This window comes from Dipodomys spectabilis, unplaced genomic scaffold (genome assembly GCF_019054845.1).
Source record: "Dipodomys spectabilis isolate Male_0828 unplaced genomic scaffold, ASM1905484v1 ptg000004l, whole genome shotgun sequence".
Lineage (NCBI taxonomy): Eukaryota > Metazoa > Chordata > Mammalia > Rodentia > Heteromyidae > Dipodomys > Dipodomys spectabilis.
The window spans coordinates 13,944,944-13,961,886 of record NW_024870681.1 but is presented as its reverse complement, the minus strand read 5'-3'; the positions used below and the strand labels follow the sequence as shown (position 1 = coordinate 13,961,886).

The 16,943-nt window shown below is 41.8% G+C and overlaps 1 protein-coding gene across 2 annotated transcripts in view; it reads right to left on the bottom strand.

Annotated features, from left to right (window-relative positions):
- Dnah9 (dynein axonemal heavy chain 9) overlaps positions 1-16,943 on the bottom strand; it is a 339,142-nt gene that overhangs the window by 62,281 nt on the left and 259,918 nt on the right. For both annotated transcript variants that reach the window (XM_042693416.1, XM_042693426.1), the window contains 4 exons: positions 15,768-15,890; positions 13,440-13,644; positions 10,838-11,002; positions 5,669-5,809 (listed from right to left, as the gene is read on the bottom strand). In XM_042693416.1, coding sequence (XP_042549350.1) covers positions 5,669-5,809; positions 10,838-11,002; positions 13,440-13,644; positions 15,768-15,890 — 634 coding nt within the window. The remainder of the gene's footprint in view (positions 1-5,668; positions 5,810-10,837; positions 11,003-13,439; positions 13,645-15,767; positions 15,891-16,943) is intronic.

Here is a 16,943-nt window from a genome sequence, read left to right as displayed (position 1 = left end):
CTTTGCCATCAAGGCCATCACCAGAGATAGCCCAAAGACAGTGAGCCAAAATAGCTTCTTTATTAGCCCCATAATCACTAAATGAAATTAAACCTAGGGATTCACTGTCTACTCGTCTTTATGAATGGGATTTTTTATGAATGGAATTGCCTTAAAAAGGTGTGGTGATAGCAGATAGTAATACTCAAGTATGATTTCAAGGTGAAAGCCAACTTTCTTTGTCAAAATTCTTTAACACGTCACCAGATTTAGAAGCATTTATTTTCTTGACTTTACCCGTTTCTTCATATAAGTCAATAACTGGCTTTGTTGACTGAATACAAGTCTGAATTTGCTTTCCTAAGCCATCTCATCATCACTCTATGGCTAAACACTTCTTTTTCTCCCAAGGCATTGTTCAGTACAGATCTCATGATTACAATTTAAAAAAATATCCTTGGTCATCTCCTAACCTTGGCAGTTATTTTGGAAACCCATTAAGCAAGAATTTGTTTTTCTAAGTGTTGGACAACTACTGTTTGATACATTTTCATGCTCTAATAGATTGATGGTTATTGTCAATGCATAGTAGTTCTTCTTTAATATATTTTTCAATGATTTCTTTTCAATGGGCTCTTCCTTTCATCAGGACGTTCTCCTACAGAAAGGTGTGTGTGGCCACATTGGGTCCCCTTGTTGATGCCTGAACCATAGAGAACAAAAATGACCATTGGCTTCATGAGGTGGTGAGGTCAGGAAATAATGATCTTCATATCAGATGCTGTAATTACAGGCTCAGAACATGCCACAGCAGGTGGCAAAGTAGCTCAGCATAAACCACCATGTTCCTTGTTAACCAAACCCTGGGAGCTACTCTTCTTCGTTTTTTTTTTAATGTGCATAGCAAAACCTTCCGCCTAAGTTCAATTTGATTCATTGTGATGTTTACCTTTACTTGGAAGTTTTTAGATGCAATAATAGCTGTCTCCAAAGACCACAAAGAGAAGTGCAGGAAGCCTCTTATCTAGAGAACAAACTTACTGTGATGGAATGGACAGCGGTATCCAGGTGGTTGCTGTGTCTTTCTTCTAAAAAAATCTATCTTTATTGAAATGACACTGATCAATAAAGAAGCGTGAGTTATGAGCTTGAATATAATGATTCACAATTCAGAAAAAAGCCAAACAAAAAAACCAAAAAAACTTGGTGCTTTTTTTTTGTTTTTTTTTTTACTATTTTGTCTATTTTGGCTGCCTTTTTCATTTTCTATCCTAAAAAACAATCTCTTCCTTCTGGGGTGAGAACAGTGCTGGTGCCAGTACTGGGCTCACTTCCAGCACTTCTTCTACCACTATCCTGCCATGTAGTCTGGTTGCTGATACACGTTATCCTCCAGGATAGCATTTTTAGGGTTCAAACCCACTGCCTAATACTAATCACAGGAATTTATTTACTTATTTATTTATTTACTTATTTATTTATTTATTTGGTTCCAGTTGTGGGGCCTGAACTCTGGGCCTGGGCACTGTCCCTCAGCTCTTCAGCTCAAGGCTAGCTAGCGCTCTACCACTTGAGCCACAGTGCCACTTCCGGCTTTTTTCTTTTTGCTTATGTGGTGCTGAAGACTCGAACCCAGGGCCTCAGGCATGCAAGGCAAGTGCTCTACCACTGAGCCACTTTCCCAGCCCCAGGAATTTATTTTTTTACTTCCATAGAAATTAGCATAATCACACAGAGGCATGCCCAAGTTTTAGATTTCCCAAAGTCTAACTTAGGCCTTCCAACAGAATAGTGATTGAAAAATACTTGTTGAGTGAATGGTTTGATTATGCTTAGTACTAAGGGATTTAAACTCAAATACCTTTAGGAGACCAAAGAGGGAAGGGTAGGGACTTTCATAATGCAAGGGGTTCATGGCCACCTAGGGAGCAGAAGCTGAGCTGTAGCAAATTTATGTCAGGTGGCAAATGAGCACAGTGCTACCAATCTTGCTAACTTTCATGAGAAGTCAGACATTAGAAAGTAGATGAATTCTCCATCTTTCTCTCTCTCTCTCTCTCTCTCTCATCTATTCATCTATATATGTATGTATCTATGTATCTATCATGAATCTGTCTGTCTATCATCTATTCTTGTTGTTGTTCAGTTTTGGAGTTTGAACTCTCAGTGTGGACGCTGTTGCTAAGCTTTTTTGCTCAAGGCTAGTGTTCTGCCACTTGAACCAGAGCTTCATTTCTGGCTTTTTGGTAGTGTATTGGAGATAAGAGTTTCACAGACTTCGGGGCTGGGAAGGTGGCTCAGTGGTAGAGCGCTTGCCTTGCATGCCTGAGGCCCTGGGTTCGATTCCTAAGCAAAAAAAAAAAAAAAAAGAGTTTCACAGACTTTCCTGTTCCATCTGGATTTATACTACAATCTTCAGATCTCAGCTTCTTGAGTGGCTAGGATTACAAGTGTAAACCACCAGTGCCCAGCATTTTTGTTGTTGTTGGTCTTGCTGTCCCTGAACTCTTCAGTTCAGGGCGAGCACTCTACCACTTGAGCCACAACACCACTTCTGGTTTGCTTGTAGTTAATTGGAGATAAGAGTCTCATGAACTTTCCTTCTCCAGCTGGCTTTGAACTGAGATCCTCAGATCTCAGCCTCCTGAGATCCCACTGGCGCTTGGCCCAACATCTTTTTAACAGTATTAATATCCCCTCCCCCACCCCATCTGTCTGTTTGTCTGTCTGTCTCTCTATAGTTCTAGGGATAGAATCCAGAGCCTGGTGCATATTAGGCAAGTGCTCTACAACTAGGCCATACCATCAGCCTTATCTACTTCTTTTTCTTTTTCTTTTTTTTTTTGGGGGGGGTCCGGTCGTGGGGCCTGAACTCTGGGCCTGGGCGCTGTCCCTCAGCTCTTCAGCTCAAGGCTAGCACTCTACCACTTGAGCCACAGCGCCACTTCCGGCTTTGTTTTTTCTGCTTATGTGGTGCTGAGGAATCAAACCCAGGGCCTCATGCATGCAAGGCAAGCGCTCTACCACTGAGCCACTTTCCCAGCCCTCTACTTATTTTTCAATGTTGGTAACCAATTAAAGGATGTGAAAAGCCCTCTGAAGACCAAAAAGGCTCAAACAGGTCAGCAATACCTTGGGGCTCTGATTTGAACTCAGAGGGCTGTATTTTACTGCTTCTGCTTCTTCACTTCTTTTTTCTCTCATCTTAGATAAATGATTTCTTAGATTTCCCAGAGTCTAGCTTATGCCTTCAAATACAACAGGGACTGAAAAATATTTGTTGAGAGAATGGTTTGATCATGTTCTACTCATATCCTAAGAGTTTAGGAAAAATATGAGGGATGCTTGGGACTAAGGGATTTAAACTCTATGTTTAGGAGACCAAAGAGGGAAGAGCAGGAACTTTCACAATACAGAGGGCTCATGGCCACCTAGGGAGTAGCTATACCTGACTGTACTGAGAGAAGTTGGGCCTTCCTTCAATCTGTATGAGGCTCAGCTAGGCTTCTTCTCAGGGTACCATGTCACCTTGTGTGTGTGTGTCACATTAACTTGGCCAAAAGCCAGGAGAGGGTGTTTTCTAAATGCATTGTTGTTTTGTATTTCTGAAGACCTTCATTTGGTTTCTTATTGTTCAATCATTTTAAATTTGCTTTCAGTGATCAAGTTGGTCTATGAACAGTTGCCCTTAACAATATGGTGCCCAAAATGCATCGTTTCCAATTTTAAACTAGTCCTTCAGGGCTTTCTGTATTAGAATGTTATTATTTCAAAGTGCCTTAAAACTTATTTATTTAGGGGCTGGGAAGGTGGCTCAGTGGTAGAGTGCTTGCCTTGCATGCATGAGGCCCTGAGTTCGATTTCTCAGCACCACATAAGCAGAAAAAGCTGGAAGTGGTGCTGTGGCTCAAGTGGTAGAGCACTAGCCTTGAGCTGAAGAGCTGAGGGACAGTGCCCAGGCCCAGAGCTCAGGCACCATGACTGGCAAAAAAAAAAACAAACAAAACTTATTTATTTATTCATTTATTTATGCCAGTAATTAGGCCTTGAACTCAGAGGTCACATGCTCATTCAACTTGCTTGCTCAGGGCTGGTGTATAACCACCTGAGCCACACTTCCAAGCCCAGCTTTTTGCTGGTGAATAGAAGTGGAGTCTCTGTGGACATTTCTGCCTGGTCTGGTTTCATAGTATTCTCCAGGCCTTAGATCCCTGAATAGCTAAGGTTATAGATATCAACCACCAGAGTCCCACTCTTATAATTTATTTTGGACACACATTCAATTGATTTCATATTTTAAGAAAGAGTTAGGCTTCTGATAGATACAGATAGCCAAGTTCAACTACTCTAGGAACTAGAGAGAAGATCAAACAATGCTTAGGCTTATGCTAACATTTATACTGGCCTTTTAAGATCTTACAATTTAGCTGGATGCTGGTGGCTAACACCTATCATCCTAGCTACTCAGGAGGCTGCAATCTGAGGATCACAGTTCAAAACCAGCCTGGACAGGAAAGTCCGTGAGACTCTTATCTTCAATCAACAACCAGAACACTAGAAGTGGCACTGTGGCTCAAGTGGTAGAGTGTTCACCTTGAGCTGAGGAGCTCAGGGACAGCGCCCAGGCTGAGTTCAAGCCCTGTGACCTGTGACCAATCAAAAAACAAACAAACTACAAAAAGATCTTACAATTTTTTTCATGTGTTTCCATGACCTGCCTATAAAGCCAGGTATTGAGTTTCTTTCAAACACATCAACTACTATAAACATAGTTCATCCAGTCTTACTGGAGAGGGGTAGGCAGCAGTGAATTGCTATGTCCAGTTAAATGAGCCCTAGGTACTAGATTACTTCTCATCATCTCCACACCTTGGATTTCATGTATGTGATTTGGCTGGAAACATTTCACAGATCCGAGGTATATGCGGTGTGTGTGTGTAAATGTACAGACACACGTATATATGAAATCTCTGGTTGTTTATATGCAAATGTTCCTCTCTTGCCTTTCTGTTTGTATGTGTGCATGACCTCTCTGTTGGGTCAAACCGATGAAGCTATTCAGAAATGCTCCACCACCTCTGAATGCCTTTCTAATTATGGTCTTTTCATGAATGCACTGGGGATAAGATGTTCTTTGAAGACTTGCTTAAAATTTATAGGTCTTTATTTTTTCATGAGTCAGATAAATTTAGCCAGCACTTACAATTTGCTAACAGCTTTGGTTTTGGGACTATTTTAACAACTGTAAAGCAGTAGCTTTGGGGATATTAGTGTAATAAGAAAAGTAATTTAAAGTTGGTCTATTATGATCACCAGAGTTAGCCTTTCATCAAGATGAGCCATGTGCAGATTTTGTTTTCTCTGGAGGCAGAGATCACTAGTTATATTTCTAAGGTAACCTCTTTCACCCATCCAGTATGTATAGTAGCCACCATTTCTAATGTGGTAACGGAATGAATGGAGCCAAGACTTGTCATAGCATCCCTTTTTTCTCCCAATGAGTTATATATGAGCCAGTCAAAGAGATAAAGACTAAAGCATAGATCTGGAGCTATGTATCTGCTTTCCTGGCTTTGATCCTAAAGACTAGCCATAACTACTAAAGCACATAAATAAGCTCTCATGGAACACTAATGGGATATTATACCACTTGATTATGATTATTTGAAAGGCTCTAGGTTTAAGTCACCTTGAGGGAGAACTGGTACATTGGGTGGATCTTGCTGAGGTCATTCATGATGAAGTAGAGTAGAGAGGCGCGGGCAGCTGCTGGCCGATAGTGTTCTCGAGCTTCATTGATTTTCACTTCGGTCACCTTGGCCTCCTGAACCTGTTGGGAAAATAAGCAGTACCTCACTGTTAAAATCAACCAAAGATTCTGGAGAATCAGCATGGTCTCCCTGTGTGAGCAGGTATGAGTCTGCATATGCGATGTGGTGGAATGGGAGGGGAGTAGTAGCTGGATGCTTGACAGGCTATCATAGTAGTCTGGAAGAGAACTTGAAGGAAGAAGGAGATTGTACGCTTCTGCATATCAAAATGAACTTGAACTTGAACTAAAATGCCAACTTCCTTCCTTCATTCCCTCCTTCATTCCCTCCCTCCCTCCCTCCCTCCCTCCCTCCCTCCCTCCCTCCCTTCCTTTTCTTGTGGTTCTGGAGTTTGAACTCAAGGTCGTGCACTTGCTAGGCAGGCACTCTACCACTCGAACCACACCTCAGTTCTTTCCCTCCCTCTTTTCCCCCCCTCATTTTAATGCTGTTGGGGATTGACATTAGGGCCTTGAAGATGCTATGTAAATTTTCTACCTGTAACCCACACCCACAGTCCATTCTTAACTTTTGAGAAATAGTTGGTATCCATTCATAAAAAAATTCTGCAAAGTTTTCTGTTAGAAAACTTTATCACAAGCCGGGCGCTGGTGGCTCACGCCTGTAATCCTAGCTACTCAGGAGGCTGAGATCTGAGGATCATGGTTCAAAGCCAGCCCAGGCAGGAAAGACTGTGAGACTCCTATCTCCAATAAACCACCAGAAAACCGGAAGTGGCGCTGTAGCTCAAGTGGTAGAGCGCTCGCCTTGAGCTGAAGAGCTGAGGGACAGCACCCAGGTCCAGAGTTCAAGCCCCATGACCGATAAAAAAAAAAAAAAAAAAGAAAACTTTATCACAGATAAAAATAAGCAAATAAGCTGGGCACTACCGGCTCATGCTTGTAATCCTAGGTACTTAGGAGGCCGATATCTGAGAACTGCAGTTCGAAGCCAGCCTGGGCAGAAAATTCTGTGTGACTCTTATCTCTAATAAACTTCTCAGAAATAGCGGGCAGTGGTGTTGTGGCTCAAATGGTAGAGTGCTCTCCTTGAGCAAAAGAAGCTCAGCAATAGCACCCAGGCCCCAAATTCAAGCCTCAAGTCTGGCAAACTAACAAACAATAACAACACAAAAACCCCAAACAAACAAAAGCAAAAAAAAGCCAAGAGGCCTAAACCTCAGGAAGATGGATTTGTGTAAGAATATTCTACTAATTAAAGCTTCTGCCCTTCAACTAAATATAGAGTAAAACTACTTTTGAGAATCTCAGAGGAAAAGTACTGATCACCATCGACGATGTTCTCAAAATAAACTGTTACCAACCACAGGATGAAGTATTCCTGTGTTACTGAAGAGGGCAATTAGAAGGCCTCTCCACCCAACCCTAAGACAGGAGGATGGGGCATTATGAGTCCAGCTTGGGATACATAGTGAGACTCTGTATTAAGCAGTGAAAAACAAAACAAACAAAAATTGAACAAAACTCTTCCAAAAATAACCCTTTCCTAACACCAGAAGAGATAGCATTTATTTTATTTTATTTTATTTTTTGGTCATACATAGGCCTGGATGCTGTCCCTGAGCTCTTCAGCTCAAAGCAAGCACGCTTCCACTTGAGCCACAGCACCACTAGAGATAGCATCATAAACCCTAAAGATGATTGAAGAATCTTAAAGTAACCACTAATTAAGTATGCTTAAGAGCAATAAGCAGAAAAATAAGCATACAACATGACATTATCAAAAGAGGCCATCCTATTTCAAACAGAGCTAACTAAAACTTACAAAACAATGAAATGAAATGAAAAACTTAAATGAACAAGTAGATGGGTTAGAGGATAGAGTTGAAAAGAGAATATACTGACTAGAGAGGTCTGAGGAAACTGTTATAAAAGCAGCTCAGAAAGGAAGAAACCTAGCATATGACATTTGTGAGACTTGGAAGATAGGATGAGAACATTTAAATACATATAACAAAAACATGTAGAGAATAGATAGAATGAAGGAAAGACAGTGTTTAAAACTATAATAGTTAATAATCCTCCAAAATCGAAAATCAGAGACATTTTTGGGAAGAAACATCATTTATAAGCATAAGTGGAAAATATACACTCATTATCTAGTGAAATTTCAGATGATGAATTGATGAGAAATGATGACAAAATATTAAAAAGAACTAGAAAGAACAAAGTATTTTAAAAGGATTTCAATTAGACTGAAAGCAAATTTTCAACATCAATAACAAGCCATAAGATATATTAAAAATAATAACAGAAGATAGGAAAAAGCCATGAGTCCTCTAAACTCTTTACATTGTTTTAGAAGAAGTTGGATGTATTGCTTAATTTTAGGCTTCATTAAAATTATATTAAAGTTACATATTTAAAATGAAACACAGTTTTATGTACAAATAAAAGAATAATCAATAAAGTGAAGAGTGAATAGCTTTAAAATTAGCAAAGGATAGGAGAAGAGGGCTAAAGAAAATTCATTAAATTAGGGAAAAAGCCCAAATCCCAGTTAGAATAGCGATTTTCAAAAAGATAGAATAAATCCTGTCAAGGGTGGTGGAGAAAAGGGCTTCTTACTCAGTCTTTTTTTTTTTTTTTTTGGTTTTGGTCGTGGGCCTGAACTCTGGGCCTGGGTACTGTCCCTCAGCTCTTCAGTTCAAGGCTAGTGCTCTACCACTTGAGCCGCAGTGCCACTTCTGGCTTTTTTTTCTGCTTATGTGGTGCTGAGGAATTGAACCCAGGGTCTCATGCATGCAAGGCAAGCATTCTACCACTGAGCCACCTTCCCAGCCCCTTACTCAGTCTTAATGGGAAATGAAAATAACTATACTACCATGGAGAAGAATAGGGAGAAATCTAACAGGTACCATAAGATCTGGGTGCTCGTGGCTCATGTCTGTAATCTTAGCTGCTCAGAGGATGAGATCCAGAGGTCAGCATGAGCAGAAAAATCTGTAAGACTCCATCTCCAGTTATCCAGCAAATTGTCAGACTGGAGGTATGGTTCAAGTGGCAGAGTACCAGCCACGAGCAAGAAAGCTGAATAAGAATATAAGGTCCTGAGTTTAAGCCCTGGTGTCAACACAGATAGACATGCACATGCATACACGCATGTATACACACACGCATACACACCACATATGCATGATGTAGTCTAGCAATCCCATTTCCAAGTACTTGCACCATTATGTTACTGCAGCATTATTCATAACAGCTAAGCTATGGAATCAACCAAGATATCTATTGACAAAGTGTGTATGCGTAATGGAATGCCAAGCAAGTGAAAGAAAGAATAAAATTCCACCTTTTGTGTCAAAGTGAACAAAAGCCCAGGATATCATGTGAAATGAAATAAGCCAGACAGAGAAAGTTGTTCTGACTCATTTGTGGAAAGTTAAAAACTTGATTTCTTACAATAAGAGAATGGAATCATGATTGGTTGAGATGATCGCGGTTGGTTGTACCTCCCTCAGTGTGAGCTGGGTCTCTCTGGCCCAGGACAGCAGACTCTCTAAAGCAACTACGTTACAAACTCACATGCTTCCCTCTACAGACATGGGGGTCACAGATAAAACTTGGTGGTCACACAGCAGCTGTTGAGTTGATTCCTCTTTTCCAAATTAACCTGAGTTAATTATTCTAATATGTATGGCCAGGTCACTTGCTTTGTCCTTCCCCCAATCTCTTTCCCTTCCTTTCCCTTCCCTTCCTTTTCCCTTCCCTTCCCTTTCTTTCCCTTCCTTTCCCTTTCTTTTCCTCCACTCCCCTTTCTTTAGAACTGGGAATGGATCCAAGGGCCTCCTGTATAGGAGGCAAGAATATTACCACTAAGCTGAATCTCCAGCCCACTTTGCAGTTCTTCTATTTTGTCCCTACCTGGAACAAAACCTTTCATACTTGGAGAAATCTCAATAGATTGATAGTAGACATATGGTTCTAGACACTTATTGTTGTACACTATCCTAATCAGAAACAGTGCCATACTGGTTCTGAGAGTGCAGGACTGAGATCCAGAAGGCTAGTCTGTGGGGGGAAGGATGAGGAGCTGAAACCCTTCCTCATCAAAGGATCTCCTAGTTCCAAGGTGGGGTGAGAAGCCCTCCAAACACTGGAAAATAAAGAAACTACAAATCGAATTGCTTCTCAGCTATTGGGGGGGGGGCACTGAGATTTCCTGGGAGGTAATTGAAGTTTTCTCCTTGAAATGAGACTTGTAGCCAGATGCTGGGTGCTGATGCCTGTAATCCTAGCCACTCAAGAGGAGGCTGGGGTCTGAATGATCTTGGTTTAATTGAGGCCTGTCTGGGAAGAAAAGTTCAGAAATAAAGCAGGGTTGGAGGGATGGCTCAAGTGGTAAAGCACCAGCCTACCCAATATAAGATTCTTAGTTCAAATCCCATTACCTTAAATGAATGAATAAATAAATACAAATAGTGAAATCAGACTTGTGAGATTTTACTTTTAATCAATTCAGTGGGGTTCTCACTGGAAATGGGATAGAATCCCACCTAAATCGGTGTGATTACTCAGCCCTAGGGAAATTCACAAACTCTTCCAGGTTTTCAGTGTCTCCTGCACAGTAAGCATCCACACACCCCGCCACTCATCACAGGTCTGCAGGGTGGAGATGTCCAGCACTTTCCAGAAAGTGGGAGCTTTATGATGGGAGGTGGTCATTTCAGGAATCCTGACTAAATGGACTTGGAAGGACAGAAACTCTATCCTTTTTTTTTTTGCCAGTCCTGAGGCTTGAACTCAGCATGTGGGCACTGTCCCTGAGCTTTTTTTTTGCTCAAGGCTGCCACTCTACCACTTGAGCCACAGGCACCACTTTTGACTTTTCTGTTTATATGGGACTGAGAAATTGAACCCAGGCCTTCAGGCATGCTAGGCAAGCACTCTACCAGTAAACCTTAAACCCTTTCTCCCTCCTTCCCTCTCTCCCTCTCTTTCTCATCAGACTCAGGCATCTATAACAGAGAAAATGGCAGGTGGGCCAGCTTCTGTGGCCTCCCAGATTCACCCAAGTAACAGTACCTTCTCCTCCACCTCTGCGGCAGTCTGCTTTGTGATCTCTAGGTTCTCCACTAAGGCTGTTTCCCCCAGGAAGTTCCCGGATGCTGAGGAGAGGCGAGAGAGCAGGTTGTCTTCTAATGTTTTCAGTGTAATTTTGAATCCATTCTGCTGCTTTGTGAGCTCTGACTGCAAAAATCAACAAAGAAGGGGTCAGGTGCAGATGTCAGAATGTCTTACTTTCAAGACAGGTTTGACTAAACAAATCAATGTTCATGGGGCCAGAGTTTCTCCCTGTAGACAGAGAAAACTGGAGGTAAACAGCAGATTACTTGAGGCTGTGAACAGAGTTAACTGAAGAGATGGACAAGAGGAGTCAAACCTCAGCTAAACCATTCATAGTTGGCTTTAGTATTTGCTGGTTCTGTAAAGCCTCACATTGAAAACCATTAAAAATATTGCATGTGTAATGAATAGGAAAAATGCTTTCATTTGCTATAATTTCCAAAACAACATAGTATATACATTCACACTGTATTAGGTCTCACAAGTGAACTACAAATGGTTTTAAATATCTGGGAGGATGTGTAGGTTAAATGTAAGAATTATACTTTTTTTTGCGGGGGGTCAGTTCTGGAGCTTGAACTCTGGGCTCCTTGAACTCTTGAACCCTGAGATCTTTTTGCTCAAGTCTATTGCTCTACCACTTCAGCCACAGTGCCTCTTCTGGCTTTTTTTGTGATTAATTGGAGATAAGAGTCTCATGGATGTTCCTGCCCAGGCTGGCTTTGAACCACAGTTCAGATCTCAGCCTCCTGAGTAGCTAGGATTACAGGCATAAGTTGCTGGTGCCTTGCCAGACTACACACTTTTAAATAAGGGGCTTGAGCATCAGCTGATCTTGGTATCCAGAGGTGTACTGGGCCTTGTCCTCTACGGACACAGAGTATACTGTGCTGGACTTGAGGCCTTTGACTGGCTTATGCTCTTCACACATCATCAATCCTGCTGAGGTTATGACCGCTTCCTTCTCCCTGGAGTCCTGCCACTTCACAGAACTCATGGCTTTGAATAGAGGAAAGTACTAAGTTTTCCTTGTATAGAGCATCTTCTCTTTCATCACTGTACTGACCCAAGTGAAGAGCTCTCCCACGGATTCCTTAAAAAGAACAAACAGCTACTGTTGGGCATAGTTTAGACTATATCTGCCTTTTTCAGGCAGAAGGAGGACTGGTATGTGAGAGAGTCCCACTTCCTCTTTCCTTGTTGATGGTGAGGCTCCACTGGACACTTTTTATTTTTAGTTTAGAGGCTGAGGAATTGATTTCAGGCTTTATCTTCTTGCCCCTTTTACAGCCTGTTGATCTGTGGGAAGAACAACCCCAAACTATGTGTTGAGGTTTCAGCCAAAGGCTAATCTGGCTGTGTTCTATATACTTTTTTTCTTGAAAGCACATCTCCTTCCTGCCCTAAAAGACTAGAATTCACTATTCTCTTTGCTGGTGGTGCCCTGTGCCCAGATACCATTTATTTAGGAATCAATTCTAATGTCAACGTCTCATAGGATTTTTCACTGATCTCTATTTAAATTAGCCCTCTGGCTTTCTCATATGACCAGGTCTCATCTTCTTCAAAGTTCTTATTACCTTCTCTGTTTGCATTCTTATTTTCCATGCTCCTCTGCTAGACTGGAAGCTCTTTGTGGCTAAAGACACAGCTTTCCCTGGCTGCTGCTGAATCCTCTGGACTTAATACAATCTTACTTGTTATGGAGCTAGTGCTCCTTGGGTGTCTGTTCAACAGGTCTAAGGGAGCTTTGAACTTACTCTCACATACACTATAATCTTTATGCTTATATTCTCTAATATAACCAGGTTTAAAGAGAGGAAATAAAGCCAGCCACCTGCTGTGGACTCAATTGTGCTCCCCTCCAAATTTATATATTGAAGCCCTTCATCTGTAACGGAGACTGGAGTCTAGGGAGATGAACAAGGATAAATGAAGCCGCAGGGGGTGGAGCCCTGGTCTGATGGGATTCGTGCTCTTGGAAGAGATGCCTGGCATGCAGGAGAAGAAGTCACATGAGCAGGGCAAGGAGAGAAACCTTGCCAGAAACCAACCGTGCTGGTAACCTGACTTCAGTACTCCTGCGACTGTGGAGGCCAGCCACCAGACTATGGGATTTTGATATGATACTCAGAGGTGCCTAAGACATGACCCTAGCAGGACTGAGCCCATTTCTTATTACTCTTTCAAAATGTAATTCCATTCAGTTGTGGATGTTGGCCACCTGTGAGCATGTGCAATTAGAGGTTCCAAGCCTTTTGCCAGGCCCTGCTCTTGTGATAGGGATGTCTGTTTTCCCAGGTGGTCTCTCTGCTTTTGTCCTTCTCCACAGCCTCTCTTTCTCCTAGGTGTTCCTGGGTTATTCGATGGGGTTGAATCTCTGCCAACGTCTTGCAGAATCTACCATGCTTAGTCCTAGGGAAAGCATCCCCTACCTCCCACCAGTTCCAAGAGTGGTACACACTTCTATTGACAGAGCAATCCTTCCTTCCTCCTCCTCTCTTTGCATCTTTTTTTCCCCTTCTTCTTTTCTTCTTCCCTTAGGGAACACCCAACATACCTTCAGCTGCTCCAGGTCTGGCCTCTCCATGCTTACGACGGCAGCTAGCAGCTGATCCTCCAATCCATCCCTGGTCACTGTAAAGTTGATCAGGGTGGCCTGGGCCTGCAGCTCAGGCTGGTAGTGAGGGTTGGCCAACTTGGTGTGAAGGATGAGTCGGAACTTGGGATTGTATTCGCACTCTTTGTCTCCAATTTTAATAAATCTAGAACATAAAGGTTTAAGTGAAATTGGGGGTTCCTTCCTGTGTGATTTGGTCAGGGTCAGAATTTTAAGTATTTTTATTTCAAGATCATAACCAATAATGTTGCCATATTTGGATGGATTTTTCTCTGAGCATATCCATCATGCACCCTAGGACCCTACTTTATCCTAATAAGGGCTGAGAAGTATCATCATATATAGACTTTCTCCCTTGGCCACCATGTTTTTGATTTTGCACTGTGAAACTCCAGAGGTAGTCCATTGTGATCAATATAGGTTAGGAGACTATGAAAACCTTCCAGTAGATGGCAGTAAAGTGTTTGGAGGAAGGGGTATCTTCTAGTTGACAAAAAAAATGTGTTTCTAGGCTACCTATTATAGTTTATTTCTTTCCTTAAGGTTGAATGACTTCCATGTGGGGAAACAATTAAAAGTACAAGTGAGCATGGCTTCAAGTCACGAAGGGCAATTTAGGGCCCAGGCAGTGAGTAAGACTTCTGCTGTAGCTCAGATAGAGTTTGTTTCCCCCAAAGTTGGTGTGCTATACACTTAAGTCTCCAGTGTGATGGTACTGAGATGGTAGAGAGGGGGGACTTGGTTGGGAGATCATGAGGAAAGGATTAAGGATGTCACTAGAGGGTGGGTCAGGACTGGTGGGAATGGCTCAGTTACCAAAAGAACAGGTTGTGATGAGAAGCTCAAGTCTCTCGCTCCCTCTGGTCACATGATCTCATCTCACACGCACTCCTGTCATGATGGCATCCTGCATACTGTGGTGGCGTCTGAGGCTCTCAGCAGGTCTAACAGATCTTGGAACTATTATGTTGCTAACACTGAGTAGAATTAGGCTGATTTCTTTGTAAACTACAAAGCACCAAGGATCTTGTTATAAGCAACAGGAAAGAGACTTCAGATGGCCCCTGAGTCAAGGACGCCTTCATGAAAATGAGCACTTCTTACCAGGTGCGCTGATAGCTTTCTGTGCTTCCTCCGGGTCTCCCCTCCTTCACCTTTCTGCCTGGTACTTGCTAAGTCTGGGTTATCTACTAGCACACCAAGTCAACAGAGGTCCACCGAGGTGACAAAGAAACCATTCCTCAGAACTCAAAATGTTTAGCGTGGATAAAATGCCCATCTTGTAAAGGTGATGTACAGAGGGGTTACAGTTACGTAAGTAAGGAAGTGAGTACAATTCTTGTCGAACGTTGTTACCCCTTCCCTCATTCTTTCCCTCTATGCCCCTGATTCCCCTCCCCTCACAAGCTGTAAAGTTCATTCCCAACATAGTGTCTCATGAGTATTACCATTGCATTTTATTACTATTACCTTTGTCCTTTGTCTCACCATTTCTGTGATTTCCCCTTCCCATCTCCAAATCAGATACACTAATACACAATACAAAGGGCACCAAAATCCAAAACAGTGACAACAGTGGGTAAAAGAAAATCCACAAAAAAGCAGAGGAATAGGGAGCAAAAACAAAAATTGGGAAAGATAATGGCAAATAATTTTTAAAACATAATAAATGGTATCAAACTATAGACTCAAGTGTAGTACAAAGAATAAAATGATCCCCATGGACATTAGAGTAAATATGCTAAAAGCCAGCAAAATAGAGGGAAGAAGGATGAGCAAATGCAATCATTATATTCAATGTACATTATGCAAAAATGGAATGGAAAAGATGGGGGAGAACGGTAAAAGGTGTGGGATTCATCAAGATGCATTACACTGAGAACCTGACTTATGGGATTGTAACCTCTTTGTAAAAGTACTTAATAATAATTTTAATAATAAACAATAATTAATAACAAAAAATAAAAAAATAAAATTCTCATCTGAAAAGTCAGCTTTTTTGACCACTTGTTGCAAATTTCCTCCCAAATCACACCTAGTGGCCTTCTAAAAGGAGGTCAATGAATTGCTGAGGGATGCAAGTAAGGTTTATTCTAGCAAGCCTTCTCTAGGAGTTGAGGGCAGTTTCTAGCCCTCTGCTCCCACTGGAGGAAGCTGCCTGATAAAAGCTGAGGACAGGAGATTCTAGAAAGAGTGGACCTCCCCATAGTCCTGCCAGAGACCCTGATCTGAGTCCTCACAAGGGGCAGACACACATCCAAGTCTTACCGTCCTTTCTTAATAACTTCTCTCCCAAGAAGGGGGCCCAGCACAGGATCAATGGATTCCTCTAGATTTTCAATGAGCACCACATCTCCGGCCTCCAGGGCATGTTCTAGGGTTTGAAGGTAACTGGGGAAGCAAGCGGGCAGCATGAGTCGGTGGGAAGGTCGGATTCAGAGGCAACTTCATGAGGCGACGGTGGCCCCCAAGGCATAGTGGGAAACTTGGAGGCACAGAGATATTAGAAATGTCTTTAGAGACTACATTTTTCTCCATTTAAAGTGGCATTTATGTGGTTTTGTACAATTTTAGAAACGAGGAGAAATTGAACATAAAAGGGAACTATGAAAATGAACCATAATCTGGGGAGGGTGATTGAAAGGGTTACAATGATCAGATACATTTTACTCATAAATTGACATGTTCAGTTGAAACCCTTTATACAAATTCTTGAGGATAAGAATTTTAAAAAAGAAATAAAAAATCTTAATCTTTCCATTTACTATTAACAGGTTAGTTTTTAGCCAGGTGATGGCTCATGCCTGTAATTCTAGCTACTCAGGAAGCTGAGATCTGAGGATCACAGTACAAAGCCAGCCTGGGCAGGAAAGTCCATGAGACACTTATCTCCAATTAATCACCAGAAAACTGGAAGTGGCGCTGTGGATCAAAAGTGGTATAGCAGTAGCCTTGAATGAAAAAACCCAGGGAGAGCGCCCAGGCTCTGAGTTCAAATCCCATGATTAACCAAAAAAAAACCCCCAACAAAACAAAACAAAACCCAATTTAGCTTTTACTGTTTGATATTCAGTAGTCTTTTGGACACCAGAGGGGAATTATTCCAGGCCCCCAGGAATCCCCGGTCAATGGTTAAGTCTCTTTATGTAAAATGGTATATTTTTGTATCACCTGTGTACATTCTCCCATGATTTTCCATATAATGCCTAATACAATAGTTATTTTTCTGTATTGTTTAGGAAATAATGACAAAAGGCAAAAAATCTGCATATGTTCAGTACAGATGTGAGTTTTCCCAGGTGATTCTGAGGTATGATTGATTGACTGACTGGTTGAATCTAAGTATGTGAAACATGCAGTCAGAGAGGTCTGACTTGTGTTAGATTTTTCAAGCTTTGTTTTCCTACGATTGAACTCATAGCACTTTAACTGTGTAACCTAGTT